This window comes from Microtus oregoni, unplaced genomic scaffold (assembly GCF_018167655.1).
Source record: "Microtus oregoni isolate MIOR12 unplaced genomic scaffold, Mior012 000103F_ref0000194, whole genome shotgun sequence".
Taxonomy (NCBI): Eukaryota; Metazoa; Chordata; class Mammalia; order Rodentia; family Cricetidae; genus Microtus; species Microtus oregoni.
In genome coordinates, this window is record NW_024544717.1 from 2,539,383 (window position 1) to 2,564,105 (window position 24,723).

The 24,723-nt window shown below is 42.3% G+C and overlaps 1 protein-coding gene and 1 non-coding gene across 3 annotated transcripts in view; both read left to right on the plus strand.

The window, feature by feature from the left end:
- Positions 1-3,628: 3,628 nt before the first annotated feature.
- Positions 3,629-24,723, plus strand: part of LOC121443250 (isoleucine--tRNA ligase, cytoplasmic) — a 56,625-nt gene continuing 35,530 nt past the window's right edge. For both annotated transcript variants that reach the window (XM_041644935.1, XM_041644936.1), the window contains exons 1-14: positions 3,629-3,737; positions 8,368-8,493; positions 9,500-9,656; positions 9,859-9,978; positions 12,061-12,143; positions 13,525-13,642; positions 15,464-15,611; positions 17,981-18,068; positions 18,724-18,784; positions 20,026-20,121; positions 21,660-21,782; positions 22,356-22,447; positions 23,565-23,663; positions 24,398-24,524. In XM_041644935.1, coding sequence (XP_041500869.1) covers positions 8,375-8,493; positions 9,500-9,656; positions 9,859-9,978; positions 12,061-12,143; positions 13,525-13,642; positions 15,464-15,611; positions 17,981-18,068; positions 18,724-18,784; positions 20,026-20,121; positions 21,660-21,782; positions 22,356-22,447; positions 23,565-23,663; positions 24,398-24,524 — 1,431 coding nt within the window. In that variant the 5' untranslated portion in view covers positions 3,629-3,737; positions 8,368-8,374. The remainder of the gene's footprint in view (positions 3,738-8,367; positions 8,494-9,499; positions 9,657-9,858; positions 9,979-12,060; positions 12,144-13,524; positions 13,643-15,463; positions 15,612-17,980; positions 18,069-18,723; positions 18,785-20,025; positions 20,122-21,659; positions 21,783-22,355; positions 22,448-23,564; positions 23,664-24,397; positions 24,525-24,723) is intronic.
- LOC121443280 lies at positions 5,234-5,366 on the plus strand. Its single transcript, XR_005973648.1, has one exon. It is a non-coding gene; the product is annotated as a small nucleolar RNA SNORA84 (small nucleolar RNA).

A 24,723-nucleotide genomic window follows, 5' to 3' on the forward strand; every position in this document is an offset into this window, starting at 1 on the left:
CAAAAGAAAATTGTTTACTGGCAATGAAATTTCAGTGTGGAAGAATATTCAAAGCCTGGATGATGATATATCATTCTGATTGCTATTTGTTTCTGTGGAATTATTCTGTATCTCTTCCTTAGTGACTGTGTCCCAAAATTAACTGAGCCAGTTGTGGTGACACACACCTGTAGCCTCAGCACTTTAAGAGGGGAAGTGGGAGCATTGTTTGAGCCTTGAAGTTTTAGGCCACACAGTAACACCCCACCTCAGAACAATGTTCATTCTTGTTCTTCATCCTAAATAACTAGTGACCATCTCTTGGTGGGAGACGTACACAAAGCCCCATTTAATAAATGGTTTGATGTACTTGTGTTTATATATTTCTGACTATCCTAATTATTTTTTTACCTCCAATTTGTCTTTTAAAACTGAATTATAAGCCGGGCGGTGGTGGCGCACGTCTTTAATCCCAGCACTCGGGAGGCAGAGGCAGGCGGATCTCTGTGAGTTCGAGACCAGCCTGGTCTACAAGAGCTAGTTCCAGGACAGGCTCCAAAGCTACAGAGAAACCCTGTCTTGAAAAACTACAAAAAAAAAAAAAAAAAAAAAAAAAAAACTGAATTATAAATCAGTTTTGAGTTCTCTATGTTCTGATGACAAGTTGAACTTTTTAATAAATGGTTCAGTATATTTGTGTTTGTTTCTGATTATTCTCAATACTCTACTTTTGTCCTTTAAAAAAACACAATAAATTACAAGTTAACTTGTGCTCTATTCTTGTATTCTGAAGACAAGTTGACTCTAATGTAGGCTATTCAGACCAACACCTAAAGAGTTTTGTGAGGACCAGGGAAAAAAGACAATACAGTGTGTTCTTGACCTTAGCCTCAACTAGTAAACAACATGGAGATGGGCCTGTCAGTCCCAAAAGTCCAACTAGACCTAAGTTTATGGAAACAGATTCCAAGTCCACATAATAGTGCAGGTTTCAGATTTCACTAAATCTAGCTAAGATTCAACATAGATAGGCCTCCTACTAAAATGAGCTCTCCCTAAGAGGGGTGGTAGTTGCATGCTTTTAATCCCATCATTCAGGAGGCAAAGGCAGGTGGATCTCTGAGTTTGAGGTCAAGTTGGTCTACAGAGTGAGTTCCAGGAGAGCCAGAGCTGCTCAAAAACAAAAAAGCTCTGTACAAAAGGGTGTTAGTCCTAAGCCTTATTGAGCTTTGATTGCACCTAAAGTTAGTGTAGTATTTATTGATAACACATTTTGCTTGAGCACAAAATTTATTGGTATCTATTTCTGGGTTGTTAATCATGTCTCCACTGCCTATGTCTGTGTCACTGAGATGCTCAATTCCTATGGTGTGGGTTTTTTGCTGATACTGTTTTTGTAAATTAGCATATAGGGATTGGAGAGATGACTGCAACTAAGAGTGCTTGCCAATCTCCCAGAGCACACAAGTTCACAGTATCCACATCAAATAGCTTACAATCTCAGGTAACTCCAGCTCATGGGACCTCACATATGTCATCTTGGCCTCTGTAAGGAACTGCATTCACGTACGTGCACATGCCACATGCCCCCACCACACAAAGACGAAAATCATTTGGATAAGTAAAATCGAGAACAAAAAACTAAGGAACTTGAAGAGCTGTTCTAGACTTTCTATTTCTAGGATTTCAGACTTAGAGATTAAAAGCTACTTGGCAAGATACTTAAGGTGTTCCTCCTCTTGATGTAATCACATACCTCATCACTCCATAGTTAATGATCCTAGTAAAAGCCACAGGTTTTTTGCTCACAGATACTAAATGTGACTAGGATTATTCAAGGGCTTCTTTAAAGTGTGGCAACTAGAATCCAAGGGCAAGTGTTCCCAGAGACAGGAAGCATGCTGTTTCCTAAGGTCTGGGTCAAAAGTAAGCTCGGCCACTGGTTCTGTATTCTACTGGTTACACAAGTGGGAGGATCCAAAGAGCTTGTGTCAAGTGCTCCATTTCAAAGTAGACAAAGTGACAAGTGGCCTTTTTCATTCCCAATTTTCTGTCAGGATAAAAATAATCTGCTTCTTCCGATAGTCATCCCTATACTTTGCCTTTAAAAAAAAATCACTCTTGAATATAAGTAGTAGTATGTTTTGGACACAGTTGACATCTTCAAGGAATTTTTTTTTTTTTGAGAGGGTTTTTCTGTGTAGCCCTTCCTGTCCTGGAACTGATTCCTCTGCCTCCTGAGTGCTGGAATTAAAGGCATGCAACCACAACCACCCAGCTATGAAATTTTTTAAACCACCTGGACAGTCTATACCACCCATATGGAGGAGCCTTTTATTCTATTTCGGCAATCTGAACAGAGAATATACAGGAAGCGAACCAACTGGCAACTTAATGCAAAACTTTGCAAAACATGGCAAATATTTCTAGCTAATAAACTCTTATTCAAGTAGAAATGCAAAGAGAACAGGGAACACTGCCTCTAATCATTGACATAGTAGGGTCTGAAACTTCAAGTGCTGCATAAATAGTTATCAAAAAGGTTCTTAAAACTTGTTAAGCTTTCTATCCCTTTTCTGCCCAATCCATTTTGTTGTTGTTGTTGTCACTAATGGATAAAACAGGCACTTGGTCACCTGTTCAACTCTTGACTTTTCAAGGTCAAAATTTCCTTCATAGACGGCCGCCAAGCTCCACGTTTTTTGTTCCTGACCAGTTCTGGAAGGTGCTAAGTAGACGAATAATGATAATAAATAAGCAATTTTTTAAATTAAAAGAATTATTCTAGGGCAGGAGAGATGGCTCAGTGGTGACTGAACTGCTCTTCCAGAGGACCGCGGTTCAATTCCCAGCAACCACATAGCAACTCACAACTGTCTGTACCTCCTGTTCCAGCGGGTCAAACACCCTCACACAGACATACATGCAGGCACAACACCAATGTTCATAAGATAAAAATTTTTAATCAATTTTTTAAAAGAATCATTCTAAATGAAGCTCAACAAGTGTTCATGCTGTTGCCAGGCCCTTTCTTCCCTTCTCCTGCCATTTACCACATGACAAGCAGAAATCAGGTTAGCTTGTACTGTTCCCAGAAATAACTGTGAGAAGTTTCAGTTGTGGCATAAATTTTAGGTGTCGCAGCCCCGAATCTCAGTTGGTAGAGTGTGTGGTTCTGGTGCGGTGCATAAAGCCCTGGCTTCATCCCCCAGCACCACGTAAAAACAGGCGAACTGGAGCATTTCTGTAATTCCACCACTGTGAGGAGGAGGCAAGAGGGTCTGAAGTTTAAAGTCATCCTTGGCTTCTTAGAGTTCTGGAGCCAGCTGGAGATACCTGAGGCTCTGAGTCCAAACTAATTTTAAATGTCGTGAACACTGACATATATTTAAGCATACTGACATAAGTACCCAAGAAGAAGTGTCTGTCCTCCATAGGCCAAGAATTGGAAACCGAAATACCTGTCCTCCTGAGGTAAGAACCTAGCCTGCAGGAGAGCAGTCTGCAACGACAACGCCGCCGGCTAAGTGTCGGCAGTGAATGCCTTCTCCTTCCTCTGCAGTGACGCTCCCGACCTGCACCGCAGTTGTTCATAGACCAATCGCCACGCGTGTTGTTTGTGGGTGTCGGCTTGCACACGTTGATTGGACGGCCCCGAGCCGCCCTGTGCCTTCCGCCGTCAGTGTTGCATCACCTCCAGGTGCGGTTCCGGAGCGTGGTCGCCGCCTGCAACCTGGGCTCGCCCCGGGGTTCCCCAGGTAAGCTTCACCCTCCGCCCCTCAGGTTCCTCACTGCACCCAGTCTGATCCGCAGAGCGAGGTATTCACGGGTTACACCCGCCACACTACACATGGCAGTGAAAAGGAGCACGCTGCTTCCCGCCGCGAGTGCGCTGTGCGCACTGAGCTATTTCCAGAGGGCGGGTCTGGAGCAGAGTAAGTAACATCGCAGATCTCAGACCCGCGCACAAGATTCTGGCCTGCCTCATTAGGTGGAGGGCTGAGATCCTTAGAAGTCCCTCAGTCAGTTAGTGGGTCCGTGGTGTGGTGGCTTTTAAGCAGAGTGGTGTGAGAATGCAGGGTGTTACAGTGCCCGAGAGAACATAAGAAGGTGGGTGAGGTCACTGCCAGGTTTAGGTATTGAAAAGAACTAACCTAGGAACCGTTCTGGATTCCAGGATTCTCCCAACTGTCCCGGGTTCATGCGCATTTATTCTTAGGTTCCAAAGTGTGCTGTGCGTGGCGTACTTGTTCTGGGCACACAGAATCTGGTAATGCATTTTAAACCCATCCCTGGCGACCGCACAGAACACCAACTCTTCGGTGGGGTTGGAGAAGAAATGTCTTATCAGTATCTTCGGTAGCCTTGGACTGAACATGGGCAGAGGACTTTACCCAAAGTACTATGAGATTTGTAAGAACCTGCCATGTTGGGTCAGAAGAGGGCATCGTCGTGATCACTTTATGGTGACATATGTACTGTACATGTACATTTCCGAATTGTAGTATTACAGTTGTTTATCTGGCACTTAAATGTATTAGATATGATATTTAATCTAAGGATTAATTAAAATACATAGGCAGATGCACGTAATTTATATGCTAATACTGCATTTTATATAAGAGACTTGAGCATCCTTGAGGTATGTGCCAACATGAGCAGCCGTATCCATGGTGTTTCAGTATGCTTACTCAAGGTAAGTTGAGATCTGGGTGGAAGTAGTGTAGAAGTAACTGAACAGACAGGTGGGAATGTGGTTCAGTTGGTTGAGTGCTTGCCTTACCTGCAGGAAACTGGGTTTAAGCCTCCGCCCCTCATAAAAGCACAACTGTGAGCTGGAAGTGGTTGTACACATCTTTAATACCAAGACTTTGGAAGCAGAAGCAGACTGAACTTTGAATTCGGTGTCAGCCATTGTAAAACTCTGTCACCAAAGCAAATAAACAAGAAAACAAACAAAATCCCCAAATGCTTGTAATACCAGCAACATTCAGGGTAGAGGCAAGAGGATAGGGGAGTGGGTCAGAGTCATGTCCACCTACACAGGATTTCAAGCACCCTGAACTGTATGAGATTGCCTCAGAAGGGAAATGAAATCGCAGAAGAGGAAGCTAAGGCTAAAATGTCCTGAAGGAGTTACAGGCTAAGGAAGAAGGAAGGCTTGGATTATGTTGGGAAGGAAGAAAATGGGTGGTAGTTTTGGGCATGGCCTGGCAGTGTTGCTTGACCTTTCCCCAACTCATCTGCCCCCACTGCCCTGTGGTTGCTGGAGGCTGTTGTGCAGGTACAGCTCTCCAGTGGATACGATGGGCTAGAAAAACCCTATGATTTATGCATGGCAGCTGTTTCTTCTCAGCAGCTGCCATAGCCCGGTCATTGGTACAGTGTTCTTCCTCAGTCCGTCAGTGCTATGGCAGCCAGCCTTTGTGTTTTCGAGAACAGTACTGTGATTCTCAGTGTTCTGAGAACAGCGGAGACAACATAGAAAGTCCAGTAAAAGCTAGCCTCTCACTTCCCAGAAAGTTTAGACCTCGTGTTCTCAACAGGTTGAGTGGATATCCCTGAATCATTAATTGTCAGGACACCATGTGAATGTGAAGTGCTCCAAGTGTGTTCTGCAGGAGCTTCTCCTAGGCATCTATTTAAAATGCACATTCTGGCCCCTCGTGAGTTTGCAGCTGGAATAGCTCCCAGAGAGAGACAAGAGCAGTCAAAGCAGTAGAGAATAGCTCCAAAGAGAGACAAGAGCAGTCATAGCAGTAGATTGGCGAGATGAATGTGGTGGTGTGCGTACCGATCTCTTCCTGAACAGATGGGACCCCTGGCAAATCAATAAGTATTTGAAAGGCTGGATGCTGTAATGTAATAGCTGCTGATCCGAAATCCCATGTACGTCTCAGTAGGGCTTGATGATATGCTCTGGTTGAAAGGGCCATTTCAGGAAAGTGCCTACCTGGTTTTGTTTTGTTTTTTCTATAAAACACTCGAGAGACACTCACCTATGAAAAATTAACGATGTTTGAGAAAAATATCTTTTTTATTGTTATTACTTTGGTCATAAAAATTTCTTGGTAGCCTCAGCCTTATTCTGCTGCTTTTAGATCGGGTTGAGGTGTGTAGGACCTTCTCTCCTAGAGTCTTCAGCTGGTGGGATTCCCAAGGACATAGGAGTGTGTCTTCTCTATTTTTTCATCATTAGCAATCCTGTCCCCTTATAATTGAATTTTGGCATGGAAATCTGATCACCAGCTTGATTAGAATGTAAATGAGAATGTGCACATGCATCATACTTATTAATAAATAAAGCAGGGGTTTTGTTTTGAGACATGATCTCAGTGTGTATTAGTTTTGTCTGGCTTGCAACTCAGTATATAAGCCAAGAAAACCTCAAACTGCCTGCCACTGCCTTCTAGATGATGGGAGTAAGGGTGTGAACCACTATGCCTGGCCTAAAGGGTTAAAAATTAATAATAAAAAAAAAAGACAAAGAGAGGTGAAGAAGTGTCTTAGTTTGGGTTTCTGTTGCTTCAAAAAAACACTATGACCCAAAAACAAGTTGGTGAGGAAAGGGTTTATTTGGTTTCCAACTTCTACATCACTGTTCATCATCAGAGAAGATCAAGACAAAAACTCACACGGGGCAGGAACTGATGTAGGCTTGCTCAGCCTGCTTTCTTTCTTTCTTTTTTTTTTTTTTTAACTTTTTGGTTTTTCAAGACAGCGTTTCTCTATGTCATCAGGAATGTCCTGGAGCTCTCTCAGTAGGCCAGGCTGGCCTTGAACTCAGAGACCCACCTACCTCTGCCTTCCAAGTTCTGGGGACTAAAGGTGTGTGCCACCACTCCTCCCCCAGCTCAACCTGCTTTCTCATAGAACCCAGGACCACTAACCCAGGGGTGGCCCCACCCACAGTAGACTGAGCCCTCCCCCACTTCCTCATAAGTCATGAATAAAGAAAATGTTTTACAGACCTGCCTATAAGCTGGTTTAGGCCCTCTTCTCTTAGATGACATTAGCTTGTGTCAGGTTGACATAAAACTGTCCAGCACAAAAAAAATGATTGAGGAAAGACATCCTTTTGACTTCCCACAAGAACCAGCACTTATGTAAACACAACATAAACAAGAGAAAAATAATAAGAATGCAAACGTAAAAGTAAAATAACTTAAAATTAAAAAGATAACTAACCAGAGAATGACTGGATCTAGAATTCAGAATTCTTCAAATTCAGCCCTGAGAAGTCAATCTAAGTGAAAGAGGGTCAAAGGTGGGTAGTCTGTTCATCTTAAGACGATACACCAGCTGCTGAGTTACATGCAGAGTTATATCCGCTGCTTTGTACCTATAAGACGGCTCTGGTCTAAAGTTAGACGGTAGGGAGTGGGGGGGGGGATGTAGAGAGTGGGCACCCCATTTGCTGCTGATGGAGTGTAAAAAGGTGCAGTCACTGTGGAAAACATCTTAGTAGGTCCTCAGGAAGTTAGATACTGAGTTACCTGATCCACAAATTCCACTCATGCACAGACAGAAAACACGGCCGTGTGGAAGTTTGAACTTATTCTTCATAACAACCTTAAAACCTAACTCAGATGTGAAACTCGATGAGCTGGCAAACAATGGCAGCGCCGTATGAAGTGTGAATGTGTTACAGCATGACTGACCCTTGAAAACTAAGAACTGGAACCACATGTCGATAATTCCTGTGAAATTTTCATTTTCTGATTGTTTTCTTTGGGGGGGGGGACTTCAAACCAGGATTTCTCTCTGTAGCCCTTTCTGTCCTGGAACCGGCTCTGGGGACCAGGCTGGCCTCGAACTCTGCCTCTGCCTCTCAAGTGCTGGGATTAAAGGCATGTGCCACCACCCTCCCAATGTGGGAATTTCATTTTATATGAACTATAAATAGGCGAATTGTTACCGAGTTAGCAACAAAATTAGTAGTTCCTGGGGACTAACAAAAGAGAGTGTGATTGCTAATGGTTGTGGGGAGAATTGAAAATATTCTGAAAAAGCCGGGCAGTGGCAGGCACATCTCTGTGAGTTTGAGACCAGCCTGGTCTACAAGAGCTAGTTCCAGGATAGGAACCAAAAAGCTACGGAGAAACCCTGTCTCGAAAAATCAAAAAAAAAAAAAAAAAGAAAGAAAGAAAATATTCTGAAATAGGTAGTGGTGGTGGTGGTTATATGCCTTTAACTATCCTAAGAACTAGCTGTCTTGTGTAGTTTAAAAGAACACTTTGTAGTGTATGCATCATTACCCAATGAAGCTTTTGCTTTAACACACACAGTATAGACAGTCATGTGTATATGTACTTTAGTAATACATTAGCCTGCTATTCCTAAATTAGGAATTGCTATAACTGTAGCAAATTTGATTTCTCTTTGCAGCTACAGAATGGTCCAACAAGTTCCAGAAAATATCAGTTTTCCTGCTGAAGAAGAAAAAACCTTGCAGTTCTGGTCCAAACATAACTGCTTCCAGGAATGCTTAAAGCAGTCAAAGAACAAGCCAAAGTATGTGACTTTCTGTGGTAAAGATAGAATCCTTGCAAAAAAAATAGAAAAAAAATAGCTATTTCTCGTATGGAGTTCCGTCGCCGTGAGTTCTCCGGGTCTCTCGTCTTGTTACACACTGGGAAGTCAGTAGCGAAGACTGAGCAAGAGAGTTTCTGGTGTCAGAAGTCATCTAAATGGGGCTGGAGAGATGGCTCAGCGGTTAAGAGCATTGCCTGCTCTTCCAAAGGTCCTGAGTTCAATTCCCAGCAACCACATGGTGGCTCACAACCATCTGTAATGAGGTCTGGTGCCCTCTTCTGGCCTGCAGGCATACACACAAACAGAATATTGTATACATAATAAGTAAATAAATAAATATTTAAAAAAAAAGAAGTCATCTAAATGGAGTTTATTTATCACTTTCTTTCTTGGCAATTACTATCATCTCTGCTTTCACTTAGCACCTCAAGATAAACTTCATGGGTGGTTCCTACAGTATTTCCTGCCTTAAGCTCTATACGTAGTAAAGACTGCTAATCTTGGATCGCTGGTTTCATTAGGAACCTTCCCTGTTTAACACTTTTGTGATGGTGTCCACAGCTCTGCTTCATTGATGCGGTAACTCAGGATCAGTCTTTGTTGTTGTTGTTGTTGGTTTGTTTTTGAGACCAGGCTGGCCTCGAACTCACAGAGATCCGCCTGCCTCTGCTTCCTGATTGCTGGGATTAAAGGCGTGTGCTACCACCACCTGGCTCATCAGGATCAGTTTTAACTTGCCTATATATTGGAGATAATGAATGAACAGTTGACTGAATAGCAGTCCCTCCCCTCCCGCAGCTCTGTCAGAGTGACCTTTCTGAAAGCAGGACCTCCAGTAAATGTCTAATCAATTATGTCTATTTCCTAGTCCTGCTGACCGCCCTCCTACCCTCCTGAATATTTTAGTATGGTATCTACTTGAAAGATAAATGTCCTGAATTTTTCTGTTTTCAAATGACATACTGTGTTTTGTATTATCTGTTAGATTTACCTTCTATGATGGGCCTCCCTTTGCAACTGGGCTGCCTCACTATGGACATATACTTGCGGGGACAATTAAAGACATAGTTACAAGATATGCCCACCAGAGTGGGTTTCACGTTGACAGAAGATTTGGATGGGATTGTCATGGCTTACCTGTGGTATGTCTAAGTCTCCTGTCTTGTCTTATGTTCTGATTTCCATAAATGTATTGAATTCTTGTCCATAGTATTATTTATTTTTTGGTTTCTCTGTAGAGTTTTTTTTTATTTCTTTTAGCCATTTTGATTTTTGTTGTGGCTTACTTGTATTTGTTTCATAAGGTGTGGCTGTTAACATAATCATCTTTTCTAATATCTTCAGGAATATGAAATTGATAAGACACTGGGGATCAAAGGGCCAGAGGATGTGGCCAAAATGGGGATTGCGGAGTATAACAGACAGTGCCGAGCAATTGTGATGAGATACTCTACTGAGTGGAAGGTATGCTGGGTGTTTTCAAAACAATGAATAGTTTGGTTTTGAGATGGGACTAGATATGGCTAATCAGCCTTTGTACTTTTTTTATTTGTTTTATTTATTTATTTATTTATTTATTATGTATACAATATTCTTTCTGTGTGTATGCCTGAAGGCCAGAAGAGGGCTCCAGACCTCATTACAGATGGTTGTGAGCAACCATGTGGTTGAGGAGAATTGAACTCAAGACCTTTGGAAGAGCAGGCTTAACCGCTGAGCCATCTCTCCAGCCCTTGTTGTTTTTGTTTTTTTTTAAGACGGGGTTTCTCTGTGTAACAGTCCTGACTGTCCTAGAACTAGCTCTGTAGACCAGGCTGGCCTCGAACTCACAGAGATCCGTCTGCTTCTGCCTCCTGAGTGCTGGTGTTAAAGTCATGCACCACCACTTCCTGGCATCCTTTGTGCTTTTTATGAAATAGTCCCCAGAGTAAGACTGTCCATGTGAACTTGGGGTTCATAAGAAGGGCTGAATTCTCCTATCCTGTAAACATTAATCCCAGTCTTTCTTGGTGTCCAGTTTTTTATTCCTATAGTTTTTCTCTGGCCTCTTGCCCACTGTTATCCTCTCTTTAACAATTTCTCCATTTATATCTTTGTGTTCTTAGTGTTTCCTTCTGTATCCACTGGCCTAATATTCAAGTCCTTTGGCCTCAGTAGTCTGGGTGCTGGCCGGACGGACGGAGACACACACACACATACACGCACGCACACACAGGCTGTTATGTTTCCCCTCCCACAATGCTCACCTTAGGGCTCTTCCTTCATGACACTGAGTGCCTTTGGTTTTTTGGCACAAAGAGTCCAGTTTCATTAGCATGAAAGACAGAGCTCAGTTTCCTCCCAACCTAAGTTTCTTGCCTAAGGCAGTGGAGGGAATTCCTGATAACTTGAACTCAGCCTAAATATAAATCTGCTTTTAAAATATATATATTTTTTTCTGCTCCCTTCTCCCCCCCTCATCCTCTTCCCCCTTTACCTTAAGGCAGGATGTCACTCTGTAGTCCTGATTGGATTGGAACTCAGAGATCTGCCTGCCTTTGCCTCCTGGGTGCTGGGATTAAAGGCATGAGCCACCATGCTTTTCCATTTTTGTAGAAATTCTTCACCTTGAGACTACCGAAAGCATCCATCTAGTATGAACCGGTGCCCTATGCCTTCATCTACCATTTTCCAGCTGCTGACATCTTCGGTAACACAAAAGCAGATAGTTAACATTAACAAGATACTGTCCACTTGTGCTACCGATCTTTGTGACCACGGTGTCTGCTCTGGATCAGGCATTCCCTTCAGTGGCATGTCTTCTTGTTTCCTTCGATATACAGCACTCATTTATCTTGTCTTTGTCTTTTATGACCTTGTCACTTTGGGGAGCAGGGAGGGAAGGTTACTAGGGATTGATTATATCTATGGCATTGTGCATGCCTGAACAATTGCTGTTCTGTACCAATAAGCTATATCCAGTTAATTGTTTCCTTCATTAAGATGCTGCCCAGCTGTCTAGCTTTCCCTTGGTGAAGTGCGAGTTTAGCTTTGCTGTTAATGAACATCTCATGGGAATAGTGTTTCCAGCATGCTTTTTCTTATGACGCTTTCAGCCATTATTCTTAGTAGCTGTTGGTAAATCCTTCCTAGCTATAGCCATTTCTTCCATGTTTGCCAAGTAATGGTTGCAAAAGACTTAACAATTAATATTTGCTGGGCGTGGTGGTACACATCCATAATTTTAGTACTGGGGAGACAGAAAAAGGATCATTTTACATTTGAAGCCGGCTTGGTTTGTGTAACAACTTTCAAATCAGCCAGAGATACATTGTGAACCCCTGCCCCCTCAAAAGTGCATCATGACTTAAGTAAATATTTATACTGATAAATAACAATCTCTATGTATAAGAAATGAATGCTAAGAAAACTAGTTTATGTGTTGTTTAAAATTTGTTTACTTGGACCATTATTTTGATTTTCCAAAATAGTCATGTAATGACAATAAAAGTAAAAGACAGTCGTGGCATCATTCTCTAATACTGTTGTAACATTTGTGTTCTCAAGTCTACCGTTACCAGACTCGGCCGATGGATTGACTTTGACAATGACTACAAAACTCTATACCCGCAATTCATGGAATCAGTCTGGTAGGTTCATTTTAAATTGGAGGAATGATAAACTTTCTCTTGGATTGGTCAGATGAGAGGTGTGCTTGCCTGATGAAGTTTCTTTACAATTCCATTATTTGATTTTAGAACAAATATGTTTATCTTTTATATGTTAAAAAAGCGTTCTACATAACTTTTTCTAAAACCTTGAAAATGATTTACCCCCATTTTTTTTTCCTCATAAAAATGCTGTTTTAGGAGAGAGGTTTTTTGTTTCCTTTTGGCAGTACCGAGGACCCCACTCAAGGCCCTTACACACTGGGCAGATACTCTGCCACTGAGCTTTATCTCAGCCCTGTGGGAGAGCATGGAACTCAGCCGTTATCCTTTTTGTGGTCAGTGGCACACACTTAGCCAAGCAGTGGGAGACTGAAGCAGGGGTATGAGCTCAGGACCTGCTTGGACCCCTCAGTAAAAGAGACTTTGTCGGGCTGTGGTGGAGTCGCACACCTTTAGTCCCAGCACTCGGGAAGCAGAGGCAGGGAGTTCCAGCCCAGCCTGGTCTACAAGAGCTAGTTCAAGGACAGGCTCCAAAACTACAGAGAAACCTGTCTCGGAAAACCGAGAGAGAGAGAGAGAGAGAGAGAGAGAGAGAGAGAGAGAGAGAGAGAACGAACGCTTTGTCACAAAACAAAAAATACCTTAGGGATATTGCAACTACAATGAAACTTTTAAAAAAAGAAAAGCAGAATTTAATAAAGATTCTCACCAGCGCAGTGTTATTCTATTATCCAGTTGCAGGAGAAGTGAGCAGTCAACAAGAGAAATTGAGGTGACATTGATCTCTGGTGTTCTTGAATGGATTCATCAAAATTTTTTGATCAATGTGGCTTGTACTTTTCTAAAAGCTGCCTGTTACATAGTTTAAATAATGTTCCAGAAACCTAAAGAAAAGTTCCAAAATGCTAGCAAAGTTGATAAAAAATGTTTTTATCATACCTCTAAGAATTTTAGTGTAAAATTATATGCTGATAGCTACAGATTTATATAGTTTATAAAGCTCTGGGCAGTGTGCACTAACATTAGCCTTTCTTAACCACTTTGAACATCATTCATTATCAGAAGATGATAGCCACACCCCAAACCCAACCCCAGGCCTTGCTCACGCTAGACACACTCTCTATTGCTAAGCAGTAACCGAGCCTTGATAATAACACTTTTCTAGCCTACTGTTAAATGTTAAACGTTGTTATTTACTAGCAGGCTACCAAATGATGCGTTGTTGTTGTTGTTGTTTTTGTTTGTTTTTGCTTTTTGTCTACTTTATCAGAAGAACACTGTAGGAGTTGGTATAAAAGTTGGCATTTGAAAGGCAGGTTTTGGCTCTGTAGTTGTAAAGCTCCATCTTTTAACTTGCCAGGTGGGTCTTCAAGCAACTGTATGACAAAGGCCTTGTGTACAGAGGCGTGAAAGTCATGCCGTTCTCCACTGCTTGTGGCACTCCACTTTCTAACTTCGAATCAAACCAGAATTACAAGGTGCGTGAGTGTTGGCCTAGACCATGATGATTGTTGACTGATTACAATTAAGGTGAACATTGCTAGTTACTCCCAGCCTCAACTGGTGGTGGCAGACATCCATCACTACTGAGCACTGGTAATGCTGCAACATGTCGCAAGGAGGCTCTGCTAGGTTAAATGGGGGTGTTTTCTTTCCATTGGATTCATCATGTGTTTTAATGTGATGGGTTCTTTTTGTTTGGGCCATATGGTGTGCCTGCCCTTGTCAGCTCTGACATAGTTTTTCCCAGCTACTGTTCTTCAGGGACCTTGCCTTCGGTGACTTTATGTCTTTTCTGACACGTGTGGGTTTGGTTTTTTGTATTTTTTGTGTTTTCTGTAGCTTTGGTGCCTACCTGGAACTTGCTCTGTAGACCAGGCTGGCCACGAACCTCAAACTCAACAGAGATCTACCTGCCTCTGCTTCCCGAGGGCACTGCCTGGCTACAGTAGTATTTTTTGTTGAATGTTTTGGGAAGGAAGTCTAACTCAGGTGCTGAGCTGTGATGCAGAACTGCATTAGATCTTTTCTCTGGTGCGCAGGACTTGTGTCATTGGCACTACTGGTCTATGTCATCTAGAGGGTGAAGTAGAGAATCTCTGAGAATTGACCAATCTTACGTCTTCTGGATCTTTATTCAGCCCTCACTTTTGCCAGTTTATATAACCCTAATTTTGAAAAGGTTTGTCACTTTGTGGAAGTATTATTCATGTCTAAGTTTGGAAATTGTTATATTTCAGAAGCATTTTATCTTCATGGTAGAGAGTGTTTTCCCTGTTAGATGGTGTGGGATCGATTTATTTATTTATTTATTTGTTTTTGTCTCCTGATTGCCTCTGTTCTTGGCTCATGCATAATTTTTTGTTGTTTATTTTTCGAGATAGGATTTCTCCATATAACAGTTCTTGCTATCCTGGAACTTGCTCTGTAGACCAGGTTGGCCTTAAACTCACAAAGATCCATCCACCTGCCTCTGCCTTCTGAGTGATGTGATTAAAAGTGCATCACCACCACCTGCCATTAATAAAATATTTTAAGCACATAAAAATATACAGTATAATATACAGAGATAATTATTTCCCAAAACAGTTTTGTTGTTTAACTTTGTATAATTACTGTGGATCAGTTCACTATAATGGTAAAACTCCATTCTTGGTTTTGATTATTACCCTTAGTCTTTAATAGCTAAGCCATCTTTCATGTCCTCAAAATCTTCTATTCATTATTCCTCTTGATACATTATTTATATGTTACCAGATATCTTACACTGCATTTTTAATGTAATTGCTAGAACATTTTAAAAATGTAGAAATGGCTTAGCAGTTAGTTAAGAGCACTGGCTGTTCTTCTAGAGGACCCGGGTTCAATTCCCAGCACCCACTTGGCAGCCCACAACTGTCTGTAACTCCAATTCCAAGGGATCTGATGCCCTCTTCTGACTTCATGACATGCATGAATACCCATATCCATAAAATGAAATTTTTAAAAATTATATCAGGTGGCTTTTTTTTTTTTTTTTTTTTGGTTTTTTTCGAGACAAGGTTTCTCTGTGGTTTTGGAGCCTGTCCTGGAACTAGCTCTTGTAGACCAGGCTGGTCTCGAACTCACAGAGATCCGCCTGCCTCTGCCTCCCGAGTGCTGGGATTACAGGCGTGCACCACCACCGCCCGGCCTTCAGGTGGCTTTTTTCAAGAGCTCACTTTTATCTTAAATTTATTTTAGTTTCCTTTCAGATCAGTTCCTTATTAGTACCTCCTTTACAGGTTTATAAAACACTACTTTCTCTCAATGTCTTTCAGGATGTTCAGGATCCTTCAGTATTTGTAACCTTCCCTTTGGAGGAAGATGAAAACACATCCTTAGTTGCTTGGACAACCACTCCTTGGACTTTGCCTAGTAATCTTGCCTTGTGTGTCAATCCAGAAATACAGTATGTGAAGATCAAAGGTAAGGGCTGGCCTAGTTATTGTCATTGTTAAAGATAAAAAATTTTACATAGATATACAAGCTTACATTAATTTTGGGGGTAAAATAGTTTTATGTGAAAATTTTACTAAAGGTAAGCTTTAAGGGCAGGTATGGTGAGCACACCTGTCTCAGCACACAATAAACTGGTGGAAATACTGTAAGGTTGAGGCAACCCTGAGAAACATAGCAAGATCCTGTCTCAAAACTAGAAGGGTAAACTGGGTGGTGGTGGCATACACCATTAATCCCAGCACTCCAGAGGCTGAGGCAGGTGGATCTCTGAGTTCAAGACCAGCCTGGTCTACAGAGTGAGTTCAAGGACAGGCTCCAAATCCGTGTGGAGAAACCAAAACAAACCTTGAAAAACCAAAACAAAATAAAAAAAAAAAACTAGACAGGTGGGGGAGGGAAAAAGAAAGGCAACCTGGAAGGTTGTTTCATTTCTGTTTGAAAGTGACACAGATTTTTATAATTTCCAATTTTAATGTAATTTTGGTGCATCAGTCCCCTATTTTGCACTAGAGAATTCTTATATTCTCAACTATGTCCTTTCTTAGAGATTTATATGAAATATGGTGATGGATACTTTCTGAGCACATACTGCTTCCATATTTGGAGAAATTACACGGAGGAAAAGAGAGAAAAACACATTGGTCAGGGCAAGGGTCTGGAAGACCTGCTTTGGAAGCAGTATGGCATTTCCTCTGGAGTTAAACATAGAGTTACCTAATAGTTTGCCTTGGAATTGAAAGCAGTATCTGGGTTTGGCAGCACGTGTCCCAAATCCTCATTCTTGGGATGCTGGAGAATAAAGAGTTTGAGGCCAACCTTGGCTACCTGAGACCTTGTTTCACGAAAGGGAAAAAAAGAAATGAGAGCAGTGAAAACAGGTGCTTGTTCTGATACCGTTACACCTGTGTTTGTATCAGCACTGTTCACGGTAGACAAGGCATGAGAGCTGTCTGTGTAGTGGCATGGTGACTATTACCCAGCCTTAAAGTATGTGTGTGTGTGTGTGTGTGTGTGTGTGTGTGTGAGAGAGAGAGAGAGAGAGAGAGAGAGAGAGAGAAAGAGGGGGGGGGGACATGGGGAGGTGTCTATTTGGTTTCTTCCTGAACCCTGGAGGTGTGTTGGCCATGGCTGTTTCCCATATGGGATCTTGGCACTGGAGTCTGTAGCTGCTTCTCTGAGGGGGTTATGGTGCCATTGGGGCTACTTTCCTATATACCCATGAGTGTGAGCCTGGCACATTAAGGGCTTTCTGATGTTTCAAATCTAACTCGTGTGTGTGCATTACACACACACCATAGACAACCCACTCATCTACTTAGATATTTTATCTCGTTCCCGTCATATGTTATATAAAATGTGGACTTCGCATATAACAATATTTCTGTGATTAACCGCACCAATGAAAGCAGTTTTTTACAAAGGTCCTTCAGAGGGATCCATGGAAATGTATGACGTGCTCTACCAGGTTCTAGTATATCACACTCTGTAGTGGGAGGTTTCTGATGTGCTCTAGCAGGTTCTAGTATATCCACTTTGTAGTAGGAGGTTTCAGCTTCCCATTTTTAATTGATTTGTTAGAATCAGTCTGTGGTACCTCCCCTAAAAAAATAAATTGAGTGGTGTTGACTAAGTGGGAAGGGAGGAGAGAGGTCTTTATGTTCCTCTGCTGTTGATGGTAGTCACAGTATGTTAAGTGCATACGTGCTAGAAGAGCACCCACATCTCAGCTTCTGCTCGTCCAAAGATGAAGAGAACCTAACACATCTCACCCACTGATGACTGTGTGTAAAACATCATCTGGGTGACCAGGCACAGCGGTGAAGCCATCTAAGGGGATGAAGTCACAGAAACTGTGGCTTTGTGAATTACCTGAGCTGTTAATGTTAAGTTTGGGTGGAAGGTGCTTGTTAGTTTTGAGACAGGGTCTCACCATTTACTGTTTATTGGTCTGGAACTCACTATATGGACCAGGCTGGAGATGAACCTCCAAGGTGCTGGGATTAAAAGCATGGACCACCATGACTGACTTAATGTTAGGATTTTTTTTTTGTTGTTGTTCACATTCACATATATTACCTTTAGAAAGAGAAGATAAAGGTTAATTTTCCAATGTGGACTTGGATGCAATTAATAAGGGCCACCTACACTGCTGTCTTTGATGTGTTTTTGGCACATCTGGGTAGCAGTGCTCCCTAGCTTTGCAGCATCCTCTGTGCAGGATACACAGTAGATACAGGTGGCACAAGCTTTTTGTCACAAGAGATATTCCTGGTGTATGTCTTCATAGTCACCTAGTGTGAATGTCACTAATGTCCTCTTTTCCTTCATTATCACAGATGTTTCCAGGGGAAAATTGTTTATTTTAATGGAAGCCAGACTATCGGCCCTCTATAAGCTAGAAAGTGATTACGAGATCCTTGAAAGGTAAGTGTTCATATATAGTGAGGTGTGTGGTCTGTCTCTGGTTTTAAAAGAGACAAGTCTTCATCATCCTAAAACTGTACTGTTTAAGTTGAGTTTTAGGTACTAAATATGTTTTAAGTAACAAATTTCTGTATTTGTGACAATTACTGCAAGCCTCAGGCGATAGTGGCTTATTCTGGCTACAGCTTTATTACTTTAATTGATTGGGGTGTGTGGCCACCATGTGGTTGCTGGGAATTGAACTCAGGACCTCTGGAAGAGCAGCCAGTGCTCTTAACCTCTGAGCCATCTCTCCAGCCCAGTGTGTGTGAACATGCGCATGCGTGCGTGTGTGCGTCCTTCTGTTCATCCATGCACATTATGTGTGGGTGGGTGTGCACATGTATGCCATAGGTAAATATATCACATATCTTCCTGAGTCATTCTCCTTGTTAGTCTTGAGGTGACTGAACTTGGGCTCCCAGTTTAAGTTAAGTCTACAAGTCCCGGGGATCCCCATGTTTCTTCCTCTCCAGCTCTGGGATCCCAGGTGGAAAGATCCATGCCCAGCTTTTCATGTGTGTTTCAGGGATCTAGACTCTAGTACTCATTTTACTCACTGAACCATCTCCCTGGCTTTATTGCCTCCCTTTATGGACTTATCTTCCTTTTCAAGGTTTCCTGGAGCCTCTCTCAAAGGCAAGAAATACAAGCCATTGTTTGACTACTTTATTAAGGTAAGTTTGGAAGTATTATGCTGTGCTTTCTACATTCATTTCTTTGGACATGGCTGCTTTATTATATTCCTGTGTGTCTGAACCCAAAATTCTGCATTCGTATTAGAAAATTGCTTTCTCTTTGAATTAATTAGTATTCTATCACTGACCTGCTTGCTAATCACAAGCCTTTTCCCATATTTCTACTTTTGCTATAACATTGTGTCCTGATTTAAAATATCCTTTGCTTTTTTGTCATTACTGACTTTAGTTCACTTTCAGGTCCCCGGGTCTCTCTCTCGCTGTCTCTGTGTTTCTCTCTCTCTCTCTCTCTCTCTCTCTCTCTCTCTCTCCCCGGGTCTCTCTCTCGCTGTCTCTGTGTTTCTGTCTCTCTCTCTCTCTCTCTCTCTCTCTCTCTCTGTGTGTGTGTGTGTGTGTGTGTGTGTGTTGTAAGAGTCTGCTAGTGTGTTCCCAGCTGCCCAGAGTCCTGAAATAACCACACAGAAACTGTATTAATTAAATCACTGCTTGGCCAATTACTTAAGTGTATTGCTAGCTCTTACATCAAGAATTAACCTATCTCCATTATTTTATATTTTACCACGAGGGTTGTGGCTTACTGGCAAAGTTCCAGCATGTCCGGCTCCATGGCTTCTCCTTGATTCTGCCTTTCTTCCAGCATTCAGTTTAGTTTTCCCCGCCTAGCTCTATTCTACTTTATCAGGGGTTCAAGACAGCTTTTTTTTAATCAACCAATGGTATTCACAGCATACAAAGGGGAATCCCACATCGTGTGTGTGTGTGTGTGTGTGCGCGCACGCGTGTGTGAGTGTGTGTGTGTGTGTGTGTGTGTGTGTTTGATTACTCTCCATTTTAATTAATGAGGTAGAGTCTCTTACTGAGCCTGAAGCTTGCCAGGTTCACTAATCTGTCTTGCCAAGCTTTCCCCAGGGACTTCTGTCTCCACTTCTGCATTTGTCTTTCTAGTTTGAATTTTGTCCTTTTTTTTTTTTTTTTTTTTTTGGTTTTTCGAGACAGGGTTTCTCTGTGGTTTTGGAGCCTGTCCTGGAACTAGCTCTTGTAGACCAGGCTGGTCTCGAACTCACAGAGATCCGCCTGCCTCTGCTTCCCAAGTGCTAGGATTAAAGGCGTGCGCCACCACCGCCCGGCTGAATTTTGTCTTTTCTATTTACATGGTGAACAGTTAGTTCCAGGCATTCTCCCTGTGTTTCATCTAAGGCTTTGCAACCTTTCTTTTCCAGTATAAAGAGAGAGGGGCCTTCACCGTGCTTGTTGACCACTATGTGAAGGATGAAGAAGGCACAGGAGTCGTGCACCAGGCCCCTTACTTTGGCGCTGTGAGTAGCATGATCTTGCAGAATTGTTTATGAGAAGTTAATGGCAATGGCCACTTTCCTGGGATGCTGAGTTACCAGTCTCATTAAGTGTCTCCCAGTTGCCAAGACCAGTGGAGTCAGCTTTTTTTCTGGCCCTTTGCCCCCAAAGATAGCATGGAAAACTTGGCATCTGCAGTCCCCATTCCTCTTGTTGGTTTTTGGAAGCAGGTCAAAACTTGAGCTATTGTAAATTCTAGCACCGCTGTCTGCCTTTCTGGTAGCTTCCTTGCTAAGGTTAAATGTACAAATGCAGTGAAGTGCTCAGCGGCCGTCTCATGGAACATTGCTCTTTGGATTCACTTCTGTGTAGTAATTGGAGCGGCGGGGCTGCGTCCCCAGCACCCCAGCCGCCTGCTAGGCTATGCCCCAAAATAATTACACAGACACTGTATTCTTTTAAACACTGCTTGGCCCATTAGCTCTAGCCCTTACTGGCTAATTCTGATATCCCGATCAACCCATCTCTAATAAACTGTGTAGCCCGGTCTTACGGGAAAGATTCAGCATGTCTGACCTGGTGGCTTGCTTCATCACGTGCATCTGCCTGGGAGAGGGGAGCATGGCCTCTGCTCCAGAGAGCAGAGCTGTCGAGTCTGAGCTCACTTCCTCTTCCTCCCAGCATTCTGTTCTGCCTACTCCACCCACCTAAGGGATGGCCTATCAAAATGGGCCAAGGCAGTTTGTCGTCATGTTGTGACCTAGGAAAGCTGTGCACCTGGAGCCTCTACTGAGTGACAGTAAATGCTGAACTTGAGATACATACTGTCATCCTTTGGAGTCTCTTAATAGAACGCCTAGCTATATGTCCATCAACCACTGTGTCTTCCATCTAGATGGACTGTCGTTCATCAGATATACATATATATTATTACAAATAAAAATTGACAGTTGACAGTGGGGGTGCAAGCCTTTAATCCCTGCACTCAGGAGGCAGAGACAGGTGGATCTCAGTGAGTTCGAGGCCAATACAGTCTACAGAGTGAGTTTCACAGGACAGGCTCCAACGCTACAGAGAAAAATGTCTTGAAAAACAAAAACAAAACAAAACATTTAACTCAGTGGGGGATTTTTGTTTTACCTTGTTGTTGTTTTGGTGGTTTTGTTTGTTTAGTTTTGTGTTTTTATTTTGTTTTGCTTTTTGGTTATTTTTGTTGTCTTCTTTGTTACCTATCTTCTCTGGGACTGTGGGTTGTAGCCTGATTATATCCTTTGCTTCATGTCTAATATCTACTTGTGAGTGAGTTCATACTATGTTTGTCTTTCTGAGTCTGGGTTACCTCCCTCAGGATGACTTCTTCTAGTTTCATCCTTTTGAGGCCTGGATTCTATAGGTGGTCTTTAAGTCACCTCAAGTTAGAAGAAGGTTAATTAGATGCATATAAGATAGTATTGTAAAATTAACTTACAAATCTATATAAACCCAAGGTTTTCTATTTCCTCATGCGTGTACTTACACTTCCAAATCCCTCCCGCCCCTCTGCCTGTTCCTGTTTTCTCAGGATGACCATCGGGTCTGCATGGACTTCAACATCATTCAGAAAGACTCAACCCCCGTTTGCCCTGTGGATGCTTCAGGCTGCTTCACAGAAGAAGTAACACATTTTGTGGGACAGTACGTGAAGGTCCGTCGTTTGTGTACATAGAAGGGTGTTGGTTCCATCATACTTATTCTGTTTGTTTCCCAGTAACGAAATTTATTTAACTAATTAATCTTCATTATGTATAGTTCTGTTAGGATTAATGTAGATGTTTTAAACATTTGTTTAAGCACTGAGAGTCAGCTACTAGGAGCCACCTGGAGGCCTAGTATGTTTAGATGAGGAGGCATGCTGTAGTTTGAGCAGTAGGAGCTGGGAGAACTGCGCTGTAGTCTTCCTGGAGTGGCCTTGTTATACTCAGGTTGTTGTTTCTATTTATAAACGTCACTGCCTGAAAAGTTACAGATACAGTTTTAAATTACTTAAGTAGCTAAAACAGAGCTGAGTAGTTTCCTGGGTTTTGTTTTTTAATGTGTTGAAGGGAAGCCAAGGGGCCTGTGCATTCTGGGTAAGCTTTCCACACTCTAGCTGTATCTCCAGCCCCCTCCCTGAACAGATATTTCTCAATGACTTTGATTATTTATGCCTTTTATTCATCATGAAACACTAGTAAGTTTGCTAGAGTGTTTTAATGCAGTCAGTTTAATTTTTTAACAGGATGCTGACAAGAATATCATTAGAACGTTGAAGGAACAGGACCGGCTGCTTGCGGCCAGCACCTTCACTCACAGCTACCCTTTCTGCTGGAGGTGAGGGGAGCCAACTGTTGGCCTGAGCTTCATGGCTGTGGGTGTGCTTGTTGCTTCGCCTGTGCCGCCATAGTTCGGGGTTTGTCCCACGATGTCCTAAGTTTTTAGAAACACCGTTTTAGGAGAGAAATTGTGGAGAAAACCAGACTTATATACATACCTGTTTTGTGTTGTGGTTACTTACTTTTTAGATGGCAAACCTCTCTGAAATTGTATGATGGAATTTCTTTAGGTAACCAGGTTAGTGTAAATATTCAGATGAAAATGTAGTGTTCGGTGTCCTGAAATTTGTCCCCACATTCTCCCTTGCCCCTGTTCTATCAGAGGAACCATTTCCTAAGGTTTTAAAAACAGGAAATGTGTGTGTGTGTGTGTGTGTGTGTGTGTGTGTGTGTTCTCTCCTTAAGCTGAAGTTACCAGCTATTGTGAACTCTGGGTGCAGGGATCCAGATTTGGGTTCTCTGCAAAAGCAGCAGTCACTCTTTGTTTTTTTTTTTTTAAATTATTTATTTATTATGTATACAATATTCTTCCTGCAAGCCAGAAGAGGGCACCAGACCTCATTACAGATGGTTGTGAGCCACCATGTGGTTGCTGGGAATTGAACTCAGGACCTTTGGAAGAGCAGGCAATGCTCTTAACCACTGAGCCATCTCTCCAGCCCCAGCAGTCACTCTTTGATTGCTGAGTCATCTCTAATTGCTGAGTCATCTTTTTAATTGTTAATTCATCTCTCCAGCCCCTAATTTTGTTCGACTTTTTTTCTTTGTCTTTCTTGGTTTCATTTGAAAGGAGATGAGGAAGCTTAGACATCTGTGTTTGTTTCTCATTCGTTTATTTTATGTTTATGTACATGCCTGTGTGGCCGGCAGAACAATGTGTAGAAGGTGATTCCATCCACCATGTTGGTTCCAGAGATCAAACTCAGGTCGTCAGGCTTGACAGCATGTAACTTTACCTTCTGAGCCATCTTATTGGTCCAGACATATGATATATAATCTAAAATAAACGTGACTGTCAGCAGAAGGCTGAACAGGGGGAAGTGATGCTAATTAGAAATCAAAGTCTGTCTTGCCCTTGGTGTCTCTGACTGGCGGCTTCTGTGTTCTGGTCCCAGGTCAGACACTCCCCTCATTTACAAGTCTGTGCCCAGCTGGTTTGTGCGAGTGGAGCACATGGTGGACCAGCTACTGAAGAACAATGATCTGTGTTACTGGTGAGCAGGAAATGTGTTTCTTCCTACGGCCCTTTGCATGTAGTGAGTAAAGTTCATACCCTCAGAATTAACTAGCCATCTCTGATTGTTGTAATTGGTAGCTGTCTTATTCTCTGTGTAAGGAACACAGAAGCATATACAGTTGAAGTAATGCCTGCTTACGATAGAAGATGTGAGAACTCACTAGAGATAGCAAGTGTCACCTGCCTGTGACTTACAGGATGAGCTGACTTTGGGGAAAACATTTCTGCCAGCCTGGTAGTGCACACCTTTGATCCCAGCACTTGGGAAGCAAAAGCAGGCAGACCTCTGAGTTAACTTTAGTAATTTTCATGATAATGATTAATGTGTATCTGCCAAAGCTATTTATTTATACTTAATCAATTTGGGTGCTTGCCCTCCTGATGGGGCTTTACAAAGAAAAGTGAGTTCTTATATCTTCTATCATAAGCAGGCATTACTTCAACTGTATTTGATATGTGTGTGTCTTGTACCCTTGGCTTTACAGAAACTTTGTCCTTCCCAGCCGCTCTTCCCTGAAAGTGCCAGCCCACCTCATGAATAGTCAAATAGGCAAAAAAAAAAAAAAGATCCCAAACATGTGCTAGTGCCGTCTTTTCATAGGACGCGCTGGTCGTATCCACAGAGCGCCACAGAGGCTTGTGTTGGTATGGTTCATCATCTCCACCTTCTGCTCTTCCTGCGTGACTGGTCATGTGCTCTGTCTGTGGCAGGGTCCCAGAGTTCGTACGAGAAAAGCGGTTTGGAAATTGGCTGAAGGATGCACGTGACTGGGCAATCTCCAGAAACAGATACTGGGGCACGCCCATCCCACTGTGGGTCAGTGACGACTTCGAGGAGGTGAGACTGGGCAGGTGGCTTTGTGTTGGGTGTCACTGAAGTTCTTTGACATGTTATATGAGTATGGTTTAAGGTGTGGATTCTTGCTGTCTCTCTTCATGATAGTTCAAGGTAATCTATTTAGGGGTCTAACTTTTATTTAAGTGCAGCTTTTAATTTTTATTCTGTAAAATGGGGGAAAATAGTAATTTCTTTATTC